At 37.8% G+C, this 16,593-nt stretch overlaps 1 protein-coding gene across 2 annotated transcripts in view; it reads right to left on the bottom strand.

The window, feature by feature from the left end:
- TRIM24 (tripartite motif containing 24) overlaps window positions 1-16,593 on the bottom strand; it is a 131,722-nt gene that overhangs the window by 37,760 nt on the left and 77,369 nt on the right. For both annotated transcript variants that reach the window (XM_060196650.1, XM_060196651.1), the window contains exons 4-5: window positions 9,679-9,811; window positions 2,612-2,728 (exon numbers count right to left, since the gene is read on the bottom strand). In XM_060196650.1, the coding sequence (XP_060052633.1) occupies window positions 2,612-2,728; window positions 9,679-9,811 (250 nt within the window). The remainder of the gene's footprint in view (window positions 1-2,611; window positions 2,729-9,678; window positions 9,812-16,593) is intronic.

Genomic DNA, 16,593 nt, shown 5'->3' with positions numbered 1-16,593 from the left:
GGGATAAAGAATACGAAAGCTATCAGGGGAGGGGGTGGGGTGTGGAGCTGTACCCTCTTATCCTATGGTTTCTGTCAGTGTTCCCTTTTTATAAATAAAAATTCAAAAAGAAAAAAAGAAAAAAAATAGTTATAAGGTCAAGGAAATCAGAGAGTGAAGCAAGTACTTCAAAATGTATCTTAAGTCCTTCAGGAATTAAATTACATTTAAGTAATTTAAGTAATTACATTCAGGGGACAGGGTGAGCAAGGGAAAAGCAGTGCCTTGCTTGCACACACATAAAGATGCAGCAGAATAAAGTAAATCAGGTCAGCAATCTAATCCTGTCATCAGGCTTGAACATAGGCCCACTCCCAACTAATGACTAGACTCTGTTACTGTCACTAAAAAAAAAAAAAAGAAATTCTTTCAACACAATGAATCACTTTGCAAAAATAGCATAAATCACTAACAAAAGGTTTAAAGAAAAACTACTCCAATGTTTAATTCATGTTGAATTTAAGACTTTCTAGAAAAAGCTACTCTTGAAGAATATATATGCAAAAAAGGAAAATGAAGTAGAATATGAATCCAAAAATTGCCTCCTATGGTAATGCAGAACATCAACTGACATTCTACAAAGTTGTTACAGCAATTCAGGAACAACAGAATAGTCTTTCTTTCCCCTTCTTCTTCTTCTTCTTCTTCTTCTTCTTCTTCTTCTTCTTCTTCTTCTTCTTCTTCTTCTTCTTCTTCTTCTTCTTCCTCTTCTTCTTCTTCCTTCTTCTTCTTCTTCTTCTTCTTCTTTTTTTAGAATAGTCTTTCTAAGAAATATATGTCCATATTGTAAAAAGTAAGGCTTGGCTCACAGCTCACACTGTATAAGAGTTAAAAAGAAAAGTGAAGCCAAAAGGGTAAATTCCAAATGAGTCTTAAAAAAAAAAAAAGTATTTTACTTAAAACTAGTTATTTTACAATTGCTACCTTTTGCCACTAGATGGTAGGAATGTCTCTCAGTGTTTTATAAATATTCATAAATTTATAATTAGCCAGATACATCTTTCAAAATCACCAAGTAACACCTCTGGCATAATAGAATATTCTAATTAGAAGATGATAAAGGATGGTTATTTGGTTAACTAATTTTATGGGAAAGCCCAACTCCCATGAGTACTGAGGGAGAGCTGATAAAAACTCCGGGATAGAGTTGATAATACCATAATGTATTATAATAAATATACTCTATTATTTGTATATATGATAATATCAGAAATCAGGTAGTACAGAAGTTCTAGAAAAACTACTAAATGCCCATTTAAATGTGTCTGAGAAGCTGAATAAGACTGACAGAATTTTTCCCTCTGAGGGAATGGTAAAATTTCTGTGGAACTTCTTTGAGTCAGATTCTTCCTATAAACTTCCTAGTCTTTTCTTGATCTAGGTAGACAGTGGTAAACTACTTTTGTATGCAAAATAAAGGAAGGAGACATGGGACTTTCATTATAAGTGCTGTGTTTAAATGCCAATGCATACTCCATGAGATAGAAAGTAAGGGGGAAAAAATCCCCCTCACTGTCATGGAGTTTTTCTTCTCTAAGTACTGAACTGAGAGATGAGGCTTGGATAGCTGACGGATAAAAGTAAAGTAGATAATAAATAGAAACTGTGGGCCAGGGAGATAGTGCTGTGCAGATGTCCCCTCAGGCTAGTGCCAGTTTCTGCAAGAGTTGGTACTTTCTCAGAGTGCCTGTTCCGCAAGTTGTCCCCTCAGGCTAGTGCCAGTTCCTGCGAGAGTGCCCTTCCCAACCAATCCTGTCCCAGCTCGTCACTCCTAGTTTTTGCCCTATACAGCCCTTCTTCTTCCGCCCCTCTCTCTCTTGCTGGGTTTTCACCTCAGCAGTCAGACGCAGAAAAGGGTGCTGCGTGAGGTGGCCTTTTTGGCTAGCTCCACATGGCCTGAACCACTGCACTCTCTCACTTAACTCTGAGGTGCCCGAGCGAATAAAGAATTGTGTTCCCTCTCCGCTCCGGATCTCCTCTCTCTCTCCTCCACGTCACAGCTGACAAGATAGTATAGTGGTTATATAAAAAAGACTCTTGTGCCTGAGCCTCTGAGGTCTCAGGTTCAGTCCCCAGCACCACCATATACCAGAGCTGAGCAGTGGCCTGATCTCTCTCCCTCTATCTCTTTCATTAAAATATCTTTAAAAACAATAAAAAATAGAAACTATCTAACAAGGGGGGGGGCTGAGTAAAACAGTTTAAGAATTCTGTCTTAATGACCTAACCTCAAACTCATTCCATTTGAAAGCTGACAGGCTAGAGAAGGTTTTTTGAAATTTAGCAATCTTTAAAAAAGATTAAGCGTTAAGTTGGAATTTATCAGATAATTGAGTTACAAAACCCTGCGAAATGAATGAGCTGTTAGGATAGAAATTTTAAGCTGAAAAGGTGTTGACAAATTCAAAAGTTTCCTCCAGAAACCCACTATGTCCAGAAAAGTCTTTATCAATATTTTTTATAGCTTATTAAAATTGATTGCACCCTGAGGCAAGAAAAACATCATCTCTAAAAGTGAATATATGTAACACAAAATGTAAGAACGACTTTAGTATCACAAATATAAATTTACCTGTTTTGGATCTGATTTCCTGTGAATTTTATATATTTTGTTTTTTCCATAAGTTTGGTGATTAGTGTATCTATGATCACTTTCTGATTCTGAAAAGCTTCTTCTATAAATTGATATCTGAAGATATAAGTCAACAAGTCAAAATGAAAGTCCACAAAGCACAGAAATCACTAACAGAAAAATATTTAAGATAACAAAAACATATAGGACATAAATAACATCCTTTTGAAGATTGTAAATATATTCCTAGAAGCAAATGACTTTCCATTCTCCTCAAAATTTACTCTCACTTTGTTGTCACAATTATAGTAACTTAATAAGACAAATGGGAGAGAATATATTGTTACTGTTCTCTGGACAGGTTGTATAAAAGTTGTGATTTTTTTTTTTTTTGCATTACCAATGTTTTTATATTTTCTTTTTTAAATTTTTATTAACTTACTAGTGGGAGGGGAGGAAGCAGAATGAGAGACAGAAAGAGAAGGAATCATACAACACTAGGAGTCAAACTCAAGACACTTCATGCTTGAGAATCTACCACTGTCTATTCTGCCACCTCCTGGGTTGCAACTTTACTGATGTTTTAAGACTCATAAGTGAAGTCACCTGATCTGTAGTTTCTTTTGTGAGAAAGTTACAAATTAATAACTTATATTAAGTTAAAGAATCATTCTGGTGCTGGTTTTGTGACTTGTATTTGTCTAAAAATAATGATTTGTTGTGAAAAAAGTTGCAAATCTATTATTAAGATACCCTTCTTATATTTTCAAATGCCTTAAGAAACAGTGTTCTGGGGGCGGGGGTGAGTGGTGGCACTCGTGGTTAAGTACATAAATTACCATGCACGAGGTAATTGAACCGGGGTTCAAGCCCTGGTTCCTTAGCAGCAAAAAGGAAAGCGCCACAATTTCACTCTGTTCTATCAAGTGAAATAAAGTTGTTTTTTTTTTTTTTTTTAAAGTGGGATTCATCCCAGGAATGCAAGGCTGGTTCAACATCCATAAGTCAATGTCATTCACCACATCAATAAAAGCAAAGCCAAAAACCACATGATTATCTCAATAGATGCAGAGAAAGCCTTTGACAAAATCCAACACCCATTCATGCTCAAAACTCTACAAAAAATGGGAATAGATGGGAAATTCCTCAAGAGAGTGGAGTCTATATATAGCCAACCTACAGCCAACATCATACTCAATGGACAGAAGCTGAAAGCATTCCCCCTCAGATCAGGGACTAGACAGGGCTGTCCACTGTCACTGTTACTCTTCAACATAGTATTGGAAGTTCTTGCCATAGCAATCAGGCAAGAGAAAGAAATCAAAGGAATACAGATTGGAAGAAGTCAAGCTCTCACTATTTGCAGATGATATGATACACAGAAATACCTAAAGAATCCAGCAGAAAACTACTGGAAGTTATTAGGCAATATAGCAAGGTATCAGGCTACAAAATCAATGTACAAAAATCAGTGGCATTTCTTTATGCAAACACTAAATCTGAAGAAGAAGACATCCAGAAATCACTCCCATTTACTGTTTCAGCAAAATCAATAAAATACGTAGGAATAAAGTTGACCAAAGAAGTGAAAGACTTGTATACTGAAAACTATGAGTCACTACTCAAGGAAATAGAAACTGATACCAAGAAATGGAAAGATATCCCATGCTCATGGATTGGAAGAATAAATATCATCAAAATGAATATTCTCCCCAGAGCCACATACAAATTTAATGCAATACCAATCAAAGTTCCAGCAAGCTTCTTTAAGAGAATAGAAGAAACACTACAATCATTTATCTGGAACCTGAAAACACCTAGAATTGCCAAAACCATCTCAAGGAAAAGAAACAGAAATGGAGGCATCACACTCCCAGACCTTAAACTATATTATAAAGCCATCATCATCAAAACAGCATGGTACTGGAACAAAAAAAGGCACACAGACCAGTGGAACAGAATTGAAAGCCCAGAAATAAATCCCCACACCTATGGACATCTAATCTTTGATAAGGGGGCCCAAACGATTAAATGTAAGAAGGAGGCTCTCTTCAATAAATGGTGCTGGGAAAACTGGGTTGTAACATGCAGAAGAATGAAATTGAACCGCTTTATCTCACCAGAAACAAAAATCAACTCCAAATGGATCAAAGACCTAGATGTAAGACCAGAAACAATCAAATACTTAAGAGGAAAATATTGGTAAAACAGTTTCCCACCTACACCTCAAGGACATCTTTGATGAATCAAACCCAATTGCAAGGAAGACTAAAGCAGAAACAAACCAATGGGACTACATCAAATTGAAAAGCTTCTGCACATCCAAAGAAACTATTAAACAAACAGAGACCCCTCACCGAATGGGAGACGATCTTCACATGCCATACATCAGACAAGAAACTAATCACCAAAATATATAAAGAGCTCAGCAAACTTAGCCGCAAAAAAGCAAATGACCCCATCCAAAAATGGGCAGAGGATATGAACAAAACATTCACTACAGAGGAGATCCAAAAGGCTAACAAACATATGAAAAACTGCTCTAGGTCACTGATTGTCAAAGAAATGCAAATTAAGACAACACTAAGATACCACCTGACTCCTGTAAGAATGGCATACATCAAAAAGGACAGCAGCAACAAATGCTGGAGAGGATGTGGGGACAGAGGAACCCTTTTACATTGCTGGTGGGAATGTAAATTGGTACAGCCTCTGTTGAGAGCCGTCTGGAAAACTCTCAGAAGGCTAGACATGGACCTTCTATATGATCCAGTAATTCCTCTCCTGGGCTTATACCCCAAGGACTCCATAACACCCAACCAAAAAGAGATGTGTACTCCTATGTTCATAGCAGCACAATTCATAATAGCTAAAACCTGGAAGCAACCCAGGTGCCCAACAACAGATGAGTGGCTGAGAAAGCTGTGGCATATATACACAATGGAATACTATGCACCTATCAAGAACAATGAACCCACCTTCTCTGACCCATCTTGGACAGAGCTAGAAGGAATTATGTTAAGTGAGCTAAGTCAGAAAGATAAAGATGAGTATGGAATGATCCCACTCATCAACAGAAGTTGAGGAAGAAGATCTGAAAGGGAAATTAAAAGCAGGACCTGACCAAATTGTAAGTAGGGCACCAAAGTAAAAGCCCTGTGGTGAGGGGTAGATATGCAGCTTCTTGGGCCAGTGGGGGGTGGGAGTGGGTGGGAGGGATGGGTCACAGTCTTTTGGTGGTAGGAATGGTGTTTATGTACACTCCTAGTAAAATGTAGTCAAATAAATCACTAGTTAATTAATATGAGGGGGAAAATTAATTGTATGTCACGAAGTTTTTTAAAACACAGAACTGAATCTTTTTAATATATAGGCTGTGTATTTGATAGGCTGACTCTCTCAAAAGCCTAGACCAAATAGATCAGAAGCAACCAATAGCACAGCTATATACAAGATACTGGGTACTGTCCAGCAAACCCTAACAAAAGGACATTTCAAAGTTAACCCAATTACCAAATAATGTGATGATAACATTAACTATCGATTGTCTATTGGAACCCTAAGACAGCAGGAACCTCACATCTCCACTATAGAGCCTCTACTTCCCCCAGTCCTGGAACCCTTGGATAGGGCCCACTTTCCTATATGCCTCTCCCAATCCATACCAAATAATATTGCATCTGCCGATCACAACCTAACCAACGCAACGATTGCCACCTCAACATGCTTCAACTCAGACTGTGTCCAGAGACTTCACGTGTGGAATGGCAACCCTTCAGCTTCATTACTCGGGTGAGACCTTTCCTTTCATAGTATACTCTAATTCCATCTCAGGTGGTTCACTTTCTAACAAAGTCCCAAAACCTAGATATACACCAGTTTCTGTGAGAGAGAGCATATGTTCACAAGTATTTATAAACTACTGCAAAATATATACCTGAAAGCAGAAGTACACTAGAGTTTGCAGTGAGTATCCCCCTAACACTTCCTCTCCACTATTCCAAGCTTTGGGTCCATGTTTGCTCAACAATTTGTTTGGCTTTGTATGTTAATTCTCTTTTCAGTCACCAGGTTCCAGATGTCATCAGGATGCTGGCCAGGCTTCCCTGGACTAAAGACCCCACCAATGTGGCCTGTAGCTCCGCTTCCCCAGAGCCCCACCCTACTAGGGAAAGAGAGAGGCAGACTGGGAGTACGGACCGACCAGTCAACGCCCATGTTCAGTGGGGAAGCAATTAATGAAGCCAGACCTTCTACCTTCTGCAACCCACAATGACCCTGGGTCCATGCTCCCAGAGGGATAGAGAGTGGGAAAGCTATCAGGGGAGGGGATGTGATATGGAGATTGGGTGGTGGGAATTGTGTGGAGTTGTACCCCTCCTACCCTATGGTTTTGTTAATTTATCCTTTCTTAAATAAAAAAAAAAATAAAAAAAGTGTTCCCACTTCTTGCTCTCAAAATACTTCCAAAGGAATTTATTTTACTAATCTATTGAAAGACAAATCTTTTGTGTCCTTTTCTCCACTTAAATTTGCTCCTTTTCTAACTTGAGATAAATATTTAATGGGTTTACTTTTTCTCCGTAATCTCTAATAAAATGCAGTTAATGATATAAATCTCCCTTAGCAAAAGCATGTTTTCATTCCATTATCACTCATACTGTTTCAATAAAATCCTCTATTTACTGGCCTCCATGTCCCACACTAGAGACACAGTCCAAGATCAGGCATCGTTACAGTTGCTCTATCATTATGCCATCTCCCCAGCATTACAGTCCACTTTTCTCCAAATTCAAATATATGGGGATTTTTTCCTACTTTTTTTTTTTTTTTTTTTTTAGATTAATTGCATTGAAGTCGTACAAGACTTTGTATGATTTCAATCCTCTGGAATTTAAGACTCCTTGGGCATGGACAATTAAACTTTTTTTCTTCATATATCTCAAAAATGTGAATTGTTTTAAAAGCGTGTACATGCAATATCAGTCTGATTTCAAAGTGAGTTTTAGTCCCTGTGAGAAAAAATAAAGTAGCTAATTTTTTTTTGTTTTTTTTTGTTTGCTAAGTATATAGTTGCAGCATCTGAACAAGGCAAAAAAGAAAAAGAAAGAAAAAAAGCCCAGGCTGCAAAGACAGCTCACTGGGGTAGGATGCTTGCTTTGTCAGGGACACAAACAGGTTCTAGACTGGTTCCCACAGCACTGAAGGAAGCTTTGGTGCTGTGGCGACTTTCTGTCTCTATCTTTCTACTTGAAACATTCATCCCGGAGAGGTGAAGTCCCAGGAACCAAATATAAACAAACAAACAGCACACATACAAAGAAAAATAAAACACCCCAGTAACCTCAGAACTGCAATCCTATATTAGGTTTGTGGACTGAACGTATCCTTTACTATCCAGAAAATGATTCAAAGAGGGGTTCAAGTGGGAGGTGAAACTCCTTAGCATTTTCTGTTCCCACCCAACCCTAGTGTAACACTGTTTACCACTTCACTGACTCTGAAATTCTATGATTCATTTATGTTGTCATATTTTCTAACTGCCCTCACTATCATGATTGTTGTAAATCACCTAGTCTGTTATTACTGGAAGTCTAGGCCATTTTTATAAAGTATACTGAAATCAATATTCCCGCTTAAATCTGATTATAGCCCAGGAGATGGCTCAGTGACCAGAGAACAGGACTTCCTTAAGTGAGGCCCGGGTTCTATCTCCAGTACCCCTAGATACGCCACAGTGTTGATCTGCTGATCTCACAGGGGCTGCAAAGCTTGTGTATGGCCCAGGTTTGAACCCTGGCACCACATGGGGAAGCTCCAGTGCTATGGTATCCCTCCAACCACCTCTATGTGAATGAAGACGCTGCCCAAGAGTACTGCCTGGGTTCAGCCAAAACAAAAACAAATCAAACCTCAGGTGCTAACACTCTCATGCATATGAAGATGAGATCTAAAACTAAACTTTGGTAAGAATTATGATGAACTAGAGAAGGTAGATGCTGAAATAACAGCACAGAGGACTAGAGGCTTGAAAGAAGGCTTTTATATTATTTTTCAGTTATGAATTTTTTTTTTAAATATTTTATTTTATTTATTTATTCCCTTTTGTTGCCCTTGTTGTTTTATTGTTGTAGTTATTATTGTTGTTGTCGTTGTTGGACAGGACAGAGAAATGGAGAGAGGAGGGGAAGACAGAGAGGAGGAGAGAAAGATAGACACCTGCAGACCTGCTTCACCGCCTGTGAAGCGACTCCCCTGCAGGTGGGGAGCCGTGGTTCGAACCGGGATCCTTATGCCGGTCCTTGTGCTTTGCGCCACCTGCGCTTAACCCACTGCGCTACAGCCCGACTCCCTTCAGTTATGAATTTTTAAAGACGCAAAAGTATTTATAGCACTGAGAACATCCCATATATTTTAAGTGGTGTGCAGGCTAATGATACATAATTCAGGAAGCTTTATTCCCTAGTATATTCCATCATGTTCACAGACAATGCAGACATTTTGCATTGTCATGCTGGGAGAATGCTCTCTCATAGATAAAGTGTGGAAAAGCTGCTGAATATCACAAACGCATTGAGAATTATCTGGCTGCAATGTCAGTGGAGACAAAGTTGAAAAACCCTGGAGAAGAATCACTGTTGGCTAAAGAAAATGTATTTGCAGACCGTTCTTTAGCTGGGATGTCCAAAAAACTCTGAAAACTCTCCCATAGGGCCAGAGAGAGCATGTTAGACATGTATGCCAGATCCATGGGTCCCTGATTCGATCCCGGGCAACATTATATGCTAGAACTGAATGATTTGGTTTTGGTCTTTCTCTCTCTCACAAAAACAAACAAATCTTTCAAAATAAGGAAGTTGTGGCCCAGTGGGTATCGCACTGGATTAAGTGTTGAACTCAAGCATGAGGTCTTTAATCTGATCTCTGCCATCTCATGTGCCAGAATGTTATTCGGGATTTTGTTCTCTATTCCCTTCCTCAAATACAAATAAATCTGTAATAATAATAAAGTTGCATTGATAACAATAAAGCTGCAGTTCAAATCTTCTGTATATAATGAAAGGTACCTATGTTCTTTATGTTCTAATAACTGGCAGTCCCGACACGTCAGTTTGTCACATGTTTCACAGTAAAGCTTCAGTTGCTCCTTTTTATGAAAAGGACAAAACACAGGTCGCTGACTGGTCACACCAACTGCCTCTGTAGAAACAATGTGGAGTAAAATGAAGTCACTATTTCAACAATAAATATAACTGTCAGGTTGTCCATTTAAACTTAAATCCACTGAGCCATAAGAGATACAATTACATCAATACCATCCCTACAACTAGGCTTGCAGATGCTGTAATAGTCAGAAGGAAAAGGCAAATACAACTGTCACTTTCAAAGTAAATATTGAAATTAATTCAGGAGAAAAGGCTTTGAATATAGTTTAAACGATGCTTTCTGGAATTTCAGTTTCAATAGTCCACATAAGTCACTATCAGGTAGTGACTTTCTTTCCCAAATACTGAAGGTAACTTTTACTCAAATGCAATTCAGAGAAATCTAATAAAAGTATTTAAGAAGGGTAAGTGGGGAAATTATTTTCCCACTTATGCAAAAATTCTAATGTGACAATTAACACACCAAAAATAAGCTTTTACTCTATACCATAGTTTTTCAAGTTCTCAGTGGTTTCTCAAAATGAGTACAAAACTAGATGATACTTAGGTTACAACACTGAAAAGAAAAGACAGAATATAAACACATTCCGGTTTATCTCACATTGAAAGGTGAAATCCAAACATCTCAGAAATAATTCCATATTGATAATAACCATTACCAATAAACAAGGTATGTACTCTTCTAATCATTTTCTATACACATAATATATACTGGAATTGTTTTATGAAATTAAAAAATAACATTACATATTACTCTGTTAAGGAGCTTTTTTCACTTGACTCTTTCATGCCCATGTTAGTAAATAGCCATTTCTATCAGCTATATTTCATCAAATTAGGCAGTAGACATTTGAATTCTTCTTACTTTTTAATGTTTTATAATACTGAAATAAACATATGAAACTTACAAGTCACTGAATAGTTCTATAAAATAAATCCTTGGAATTGATGGGGGCCGGGCCGTAGCACACCAGGTTATACGAACATAATACAAAGTGCAAGGACCTGTGCAAGGATCCTGATTCAAGCCCCCCACTCCCCACCTGCAGGGGGGTCACTTCACAAGTGGTGAAGCAAGTCTGCAGGTGTCTATCTTCCTCTCCCCATCCCATCTCAATTTCTCTTTGTCCTATCCAATAAAATGGAAAAAAATGGCCACCAGGAGCAATGGATTTATAGTTCCAGCACCAAGCCTCAGCAATAACCCTGGAGAGAGGGAGGGAATGAGTGAGAGGGAGAGGGAAGGGGGGAGAGAGAAAGAGAGAGAGAGAGAGAGAGAGAGAGAGAAAGAGACTGACTGACTCTCATGTTCATTCTCCAAGAAAAATAAATAAAAGAATTGTTACGTCAAAGGCTTATACAGACCCAATGATTAAATCAGCTTGTCCCAGTGTAGAATGACTACACTGCTATAGGACACTGTCAATGTCTGGCCTATGCTGATTTGATAGTTTCATATGTTTATTTCAATGTTATAAAACATTAAAAATTAAGAAGGATTCAAATGTCTAATAGCAGAGACAATTTTCAAAGTCATCCATCATTTATATCTAGTAATTTATCTATCTGTTATCCTGTCTTATCTGTATGCTTATCTTATCAATTTGTGAATACAATTAATTTAAAACATTTTTTCCCAGCAAGATTTGTTTCATGACATTTCTTCTACAGAGGCTTTATATAGAAAATTTGTTTATTTATTATAGAAAAAAAAAAAGCCACACTGTTGAGTAACTTGACTTCTGCACTTAGGATGATACATCAAAGTAAAAAACAATAAGACAATACATAGGCCACCAACTGCTTTGTAGCCATAAATATAAAAGAGTGGCAAATCCTAACTCAAGCTTTAAACACTCATTAACTGTGAAAAATTAGATGGAATGATTATTTATTTCAAAGACATTACAGTACTAGATTTTCTAAAATAAATTAGGAGGAATTAAAAATAAAATTAATGAACTAAAATTATAAAGGCTTATTAGCTTTTAAATTAAGTGATTTTTGTGGAGAAAAGCAGGAGAATAACGTATTATCTAGGCAGATGAAAGGGGTAAATATACATAAGATCAAGAATAAGTAAAATAATAAAGCAGCCCAGTAGAGAAAATCACCAACATACTAAAAATATGTCAGCCGTGAAAAAGATGTTTCAATCCGAGTCATCTGAATGTCCTTCTATCTGTCCGTTCACATCATGTCATCAGGGCATCAATCACAGTAGATAGAGTGATCATACGTTTTTAATTGCCTTGGAAAATCATGATTTGTATCTATGTCCAGTGAAGATAATTTTAGTTTCTGATTTGGAAAATTGGGACATCATATTGCCCATTTATAGACTTCCTGTATTTATTGGAGAATTTAGATTCTGACTCATATTTTCCTCCTAGTCCTAAATCTCACCATAAACATGGATGACTCAGAGAAGTCCACAGACTAAACATAACTTTCTCATTCTCACATCTAGATCTGTACTTCATTAAGCCTCTAACTTCACACAACATATAATCACATATAATATTCATGATCATATCCTAAATGTGTCCATTACTGTCCCCTTTCTATAATCATAAATTCAAACACCCCTTCTAGTAACTTTCTAACCTTTTTTTACTCTTAGCTGTTCTCATTGTAACTCGTGTCCCTAACTACTTGTTTTAATCAACTGGCATTCTAAACTTGTCACCTTTTCTCCAGTTTGTCTTCAACTGACCAAATGGAAAAGCTTCATTTCAGTCTATCGCACTACCTGAATCTTGTACTCCTTTGAACTTTTGGAACAACTATCCAGGTAAGCCTAAACTCTAATAAGTTCAATTTTCTACACCCACATCTAGGCTGAGAAAGTCTGATGGAGAAATGGCCTACACACCAGATGTGAGCTCAATACTACCAAGCAATCTTTCTACTTCTACTTAATACTATTATCTTTGCTCTCTTTTTCAACAGAGGGCTGAATTCACAGAAAAATATTAAGCTTACCTGATTCTATGTTGGCTTTTACTTTTTTGTGCCTTTTCAGAAACTGTATCTTCCTTTACCTGTGTCTTCCTTTAAATCTTAAAATCGCCTGTCTACATTCCCCCCTCTTGAAATGGGCATGCTTTACCCTGATCCATTTCTCTCCTGTAAGTGATGGCTTCTCCTCCTATCAGCTGTTACTCCTTTCATGCGATCCCACAGAACTTGGTATGTCCAGCTACATATGCATTTTTTCCACAGCCTTTCTAATACTAACTACTAGAAAGCTAAACTGTTTAACAACTTTGTACCTTGAAATTTCCTGGGATTCAGCAAAGTCACTGAAACATAGTTGTGTGTAATGATTAAAAACAGTAAGATTTTGGAACAGAAATAAGTCAAAAATTGAATAGTCTGGCTGAAAACTCCAAGATATGGATGGAAGAAACCATGGGCTGGGCTGGAAAATGAGTTCAGTAACACAGCACTGAACTTACATGCATGAGATCCTAAATCCAAACCCCAGAGTTGAGAGTTGTTCTGGTCTCTCTCTTTCACAAATAAGTATAAATAATCAAAACAGTAGGACACTGGCATGAAACCAGACACATATGGCACACCTGGGTTTGAGCCCCATTCCTCAACTACGGGGGGGGGGGGGGCTTCACAAGCAGTGAAGTGTATCTACAGGTGTCTATCTCTATCTCCCTTCTCAATGTCTTTCTGTCATATTAAGTATAAAAGAAAGAAAGAAAAAAAAAAAAGGAAAGGGGCCAGGTGGTGGCATACCTGGTTGAGTGCACATGCTATAAAGTGCATGGGTTCGAGCCTCCAGTCCCCACCTGCAGGGGGAAAGCTTCACGATTGGTGAAGCAGTGTTGCATGTGTCTCTTTGTCTTCCCCTTTCTTTATCTCCCCCTTCCCTCTCTGGCTATCTCTATCCAATAAGTAAAATAAATGAAAAGGAAAAAAAAAAATCCCTGGTCCCCACCATGTGGAAAGGAACTTTAAAAAAAGAAAAAGAAAGAAAGAAAAAATGGCCACAAGGAGTGGTGGATTCACTGAGCCCCAGCAAAACAGAAACAAAACAGAGCAAAACAAAAATACATAAACCAGTGTGGGACTATGTGAAAACTTGGTAGAGCTTAGGAGAGCTCTCCCATCCTTGGATGGAGGTCTGGAAAGACACCCCACTTGTTAGCCTCTCTCCTTATAGAGATGAACCAAGAGGGGAAAGTCTCCCAGACTCAGTTTCTCCTTGTTAGTCTCTCAAGCTCACAGAAAGCCTACAAGCCTCTCACACTTAGTTCCCCCTACTAGCAGGCCAAATGGCTGCCTACTTGAGGGTTCACTCAAAGTTCATACATCCACTTCACCTTTTGATCATAAAGAAGAACATACTCTATCATACACCCGCTGCCAGCACCAGGCAGTGAGACCCCCATATTCTATTTCCTTGTGCCCTTTGATATCTGTGATTCACATCAAGCTTTTTTTTTCTTCTTCTCTACCTCACCTTACTGGTTTAACCCCTATGCTTCTCTTAAATTCCTTTGGATAATTAGCTCCCCTGCATCATGGAGACTAATCATTTTAACCTTTATATAGCTCATCAATTCTTGTCATACCAGTCCCCTACCATAGGGGCAAGCTGACCTTTAAGAAACCTGTAATTTCTGACATATGTGAAAAATGTTCTTTGTTTAACTCAGTATAAAGGCCTGTACCCTTCTCCAAATAAATGAATGTTCGTACCAGAATGTTCCCCAATGCCTCTTTCTAATTCATGCAGCCACTAGAGCTGGTGAGGGAGGGTCAGAGGTTTACCTCCACCCCCTCCCACCCCGGTTGGAGCCACTCCACATGAGCCCCAGCAAACCAGTCTAACAAAATGAAGAGTCCAGAAATAAACTTCCACATGTGGTCAATTAACTCACAAGGTAGCAGAATACACAATGTATATAGCCTCTTTAATGATGTTGGGGAAAGTGAGAAGTCACATATAAAAGTTAGAAGTGGACTATCTTTCATCATACAAAAATTAATTCAAACTAGTATAAAAGTTGAACAGAAGACTTAGAACCATAAAACTTACCTTTAAAAAGTATTGCTGGTGAGCTTGGGTAGATTTCTAGATTTGGCAACAAAAGTACAAAATGAACAAGTGGGACTAGATAAAATGTTTCAGTACAGCAAAAGGAATCAACAAAAGGAAAAGGCAACCTACTGAAATGGAGAAAATATTTTCGATTTTATTTTATTAGAGTTAATATCCAAAACATGTAAAGAAATTATATGAGAATTTGTACAACTCAGTAGAAGAAAAAAAGAATTTTTTAAAAAGGCATATAACCTAGATAATAAACTTCCCAAAAAAAGAAGATAAAAACACATATAAACACACACAATAACCAGTAAGTGTATGAAAAACTGCTCAACATCGTTAATCATCAGGGATATGCAAAACAAAATCACAGTGAGATATCACTTCATAAAAGAATAACTATTATGCAGGGGGGATAGCAGAATGGCTATGTAAAAAAGACTTTCATGCCTGAGGCTCTGAAGTCCCAGGCTTAACCCTCTCCATCATAAGCCAGACTTATGCAGTGCTCCAATAAGGAAAGAAAGTGAGGGATACTATTATCAAATAGATAAGAAATAGGAAGTGTTGGTGAGGATATGGACAAAGGGAAAGTCTGGCAATTGGTGGGAATGTAAATATGTACAAGTACCATAGAAAAATCGTGTTATAACTTCTCAAAAATTAAAAATGTGATGTGTCAAGCAATTCCATTTCTGGATTATTTTATCCTAAGAAGTCAAAAACTCTGTTGGAGAGATAGCACACAGACTTGTGTAAGAGTGGCGCAAAATTCAGTCTCAAGCACAACCATTAGCACAACCTCTGCAATGCTCTAGTCAAAAAACAAAGAAAATATAAAAACTAATTCAAATGAAACATGTAACTAAAGTCTTACTATCATTTCTAATAGCAAAATTGTGGAAATAACCTATTAGGATTACTGATAGATTAAAATGTACTCTCACAAGCAAAGCATTGCATGTGTTCTCTCTCTCTCTTACTGCCATTAAAGAAAGGAAATGAATCCACCTCATCTTGGATGGAGCTTGAAGGAATCATGTTAAGTAAGATAAGCCAGAAAGAGAATGATGACTATGAGATGACCTCACTCATAGACAGAAGCTGAGAAATAAGAACAGAAGGGAAAACACAAAGTAGAACTTGGACTGGGGTTTGGTATACTGCACCAAAGTAAAGGATCCAGGGTGCAGGGGGCTGAGGGTGGGAGCTTCAGGTCCTGGAGCATGATGGTGGAGTAAGACCCAGGTGGGAGGTGAGAGTGTTATGCAGAAAACTTTGGAATGTTACACAAATACCAATTACTGTGTTTACTGTTGACTGTAAACCATTAATCCTCCCAAGAAAAAAAGAAAAACAAAACAAAATGAATAAAATAAGGGCTGGGTGGTGGTGAGCCTGACAGAGCACAGATACTGCCATGCATGAGGAAGTTTCATGAGCTATGGAATGGTGTTGCTGGTGTCTCTCTTTTATAACCCTCTCTGTCTCATCCTTTATTAAAAATTAAAATGAAAAAAGAAAAAGAAGCGGCATGAATCTTCCCATTTATAGCAACACAGATGGACCCTGAGGGAGAGTGTTATGCTAAGGGAAATGAAGATAAAAATAAAAGGTTTATCGTCTCTCCTATGTGTAATGTAAATCATACAAACAAATCCAAGCTCACAGATCCAGAGAAAAGATTGGTGGTTTTTTGAGAGAAAATGAGGAAAGGAGATCAAAAGGTACTAAGTTCCATTACCAAA

This window comes from Erinaceus europaeus, chromosome 8, assembly GCF_950295315.1.
Source record: "Erinaceus europaeus chromosome 8, mEriEur2.1, whole genome shotgun sequence".
In the NCBI taxonomy this organism is placed as follows: domain Eukaryota; kingdom Metazoa; phylum Chordata; class Mammalia; order Eulipotyphla; family Erinaceidae; genus Erinaceus; species Erinaceus europaeus.
Note: the sequence above shows the minus strand (reverse complement) of the source record. Positions and strands in the feature narration are given on the sequence as shown.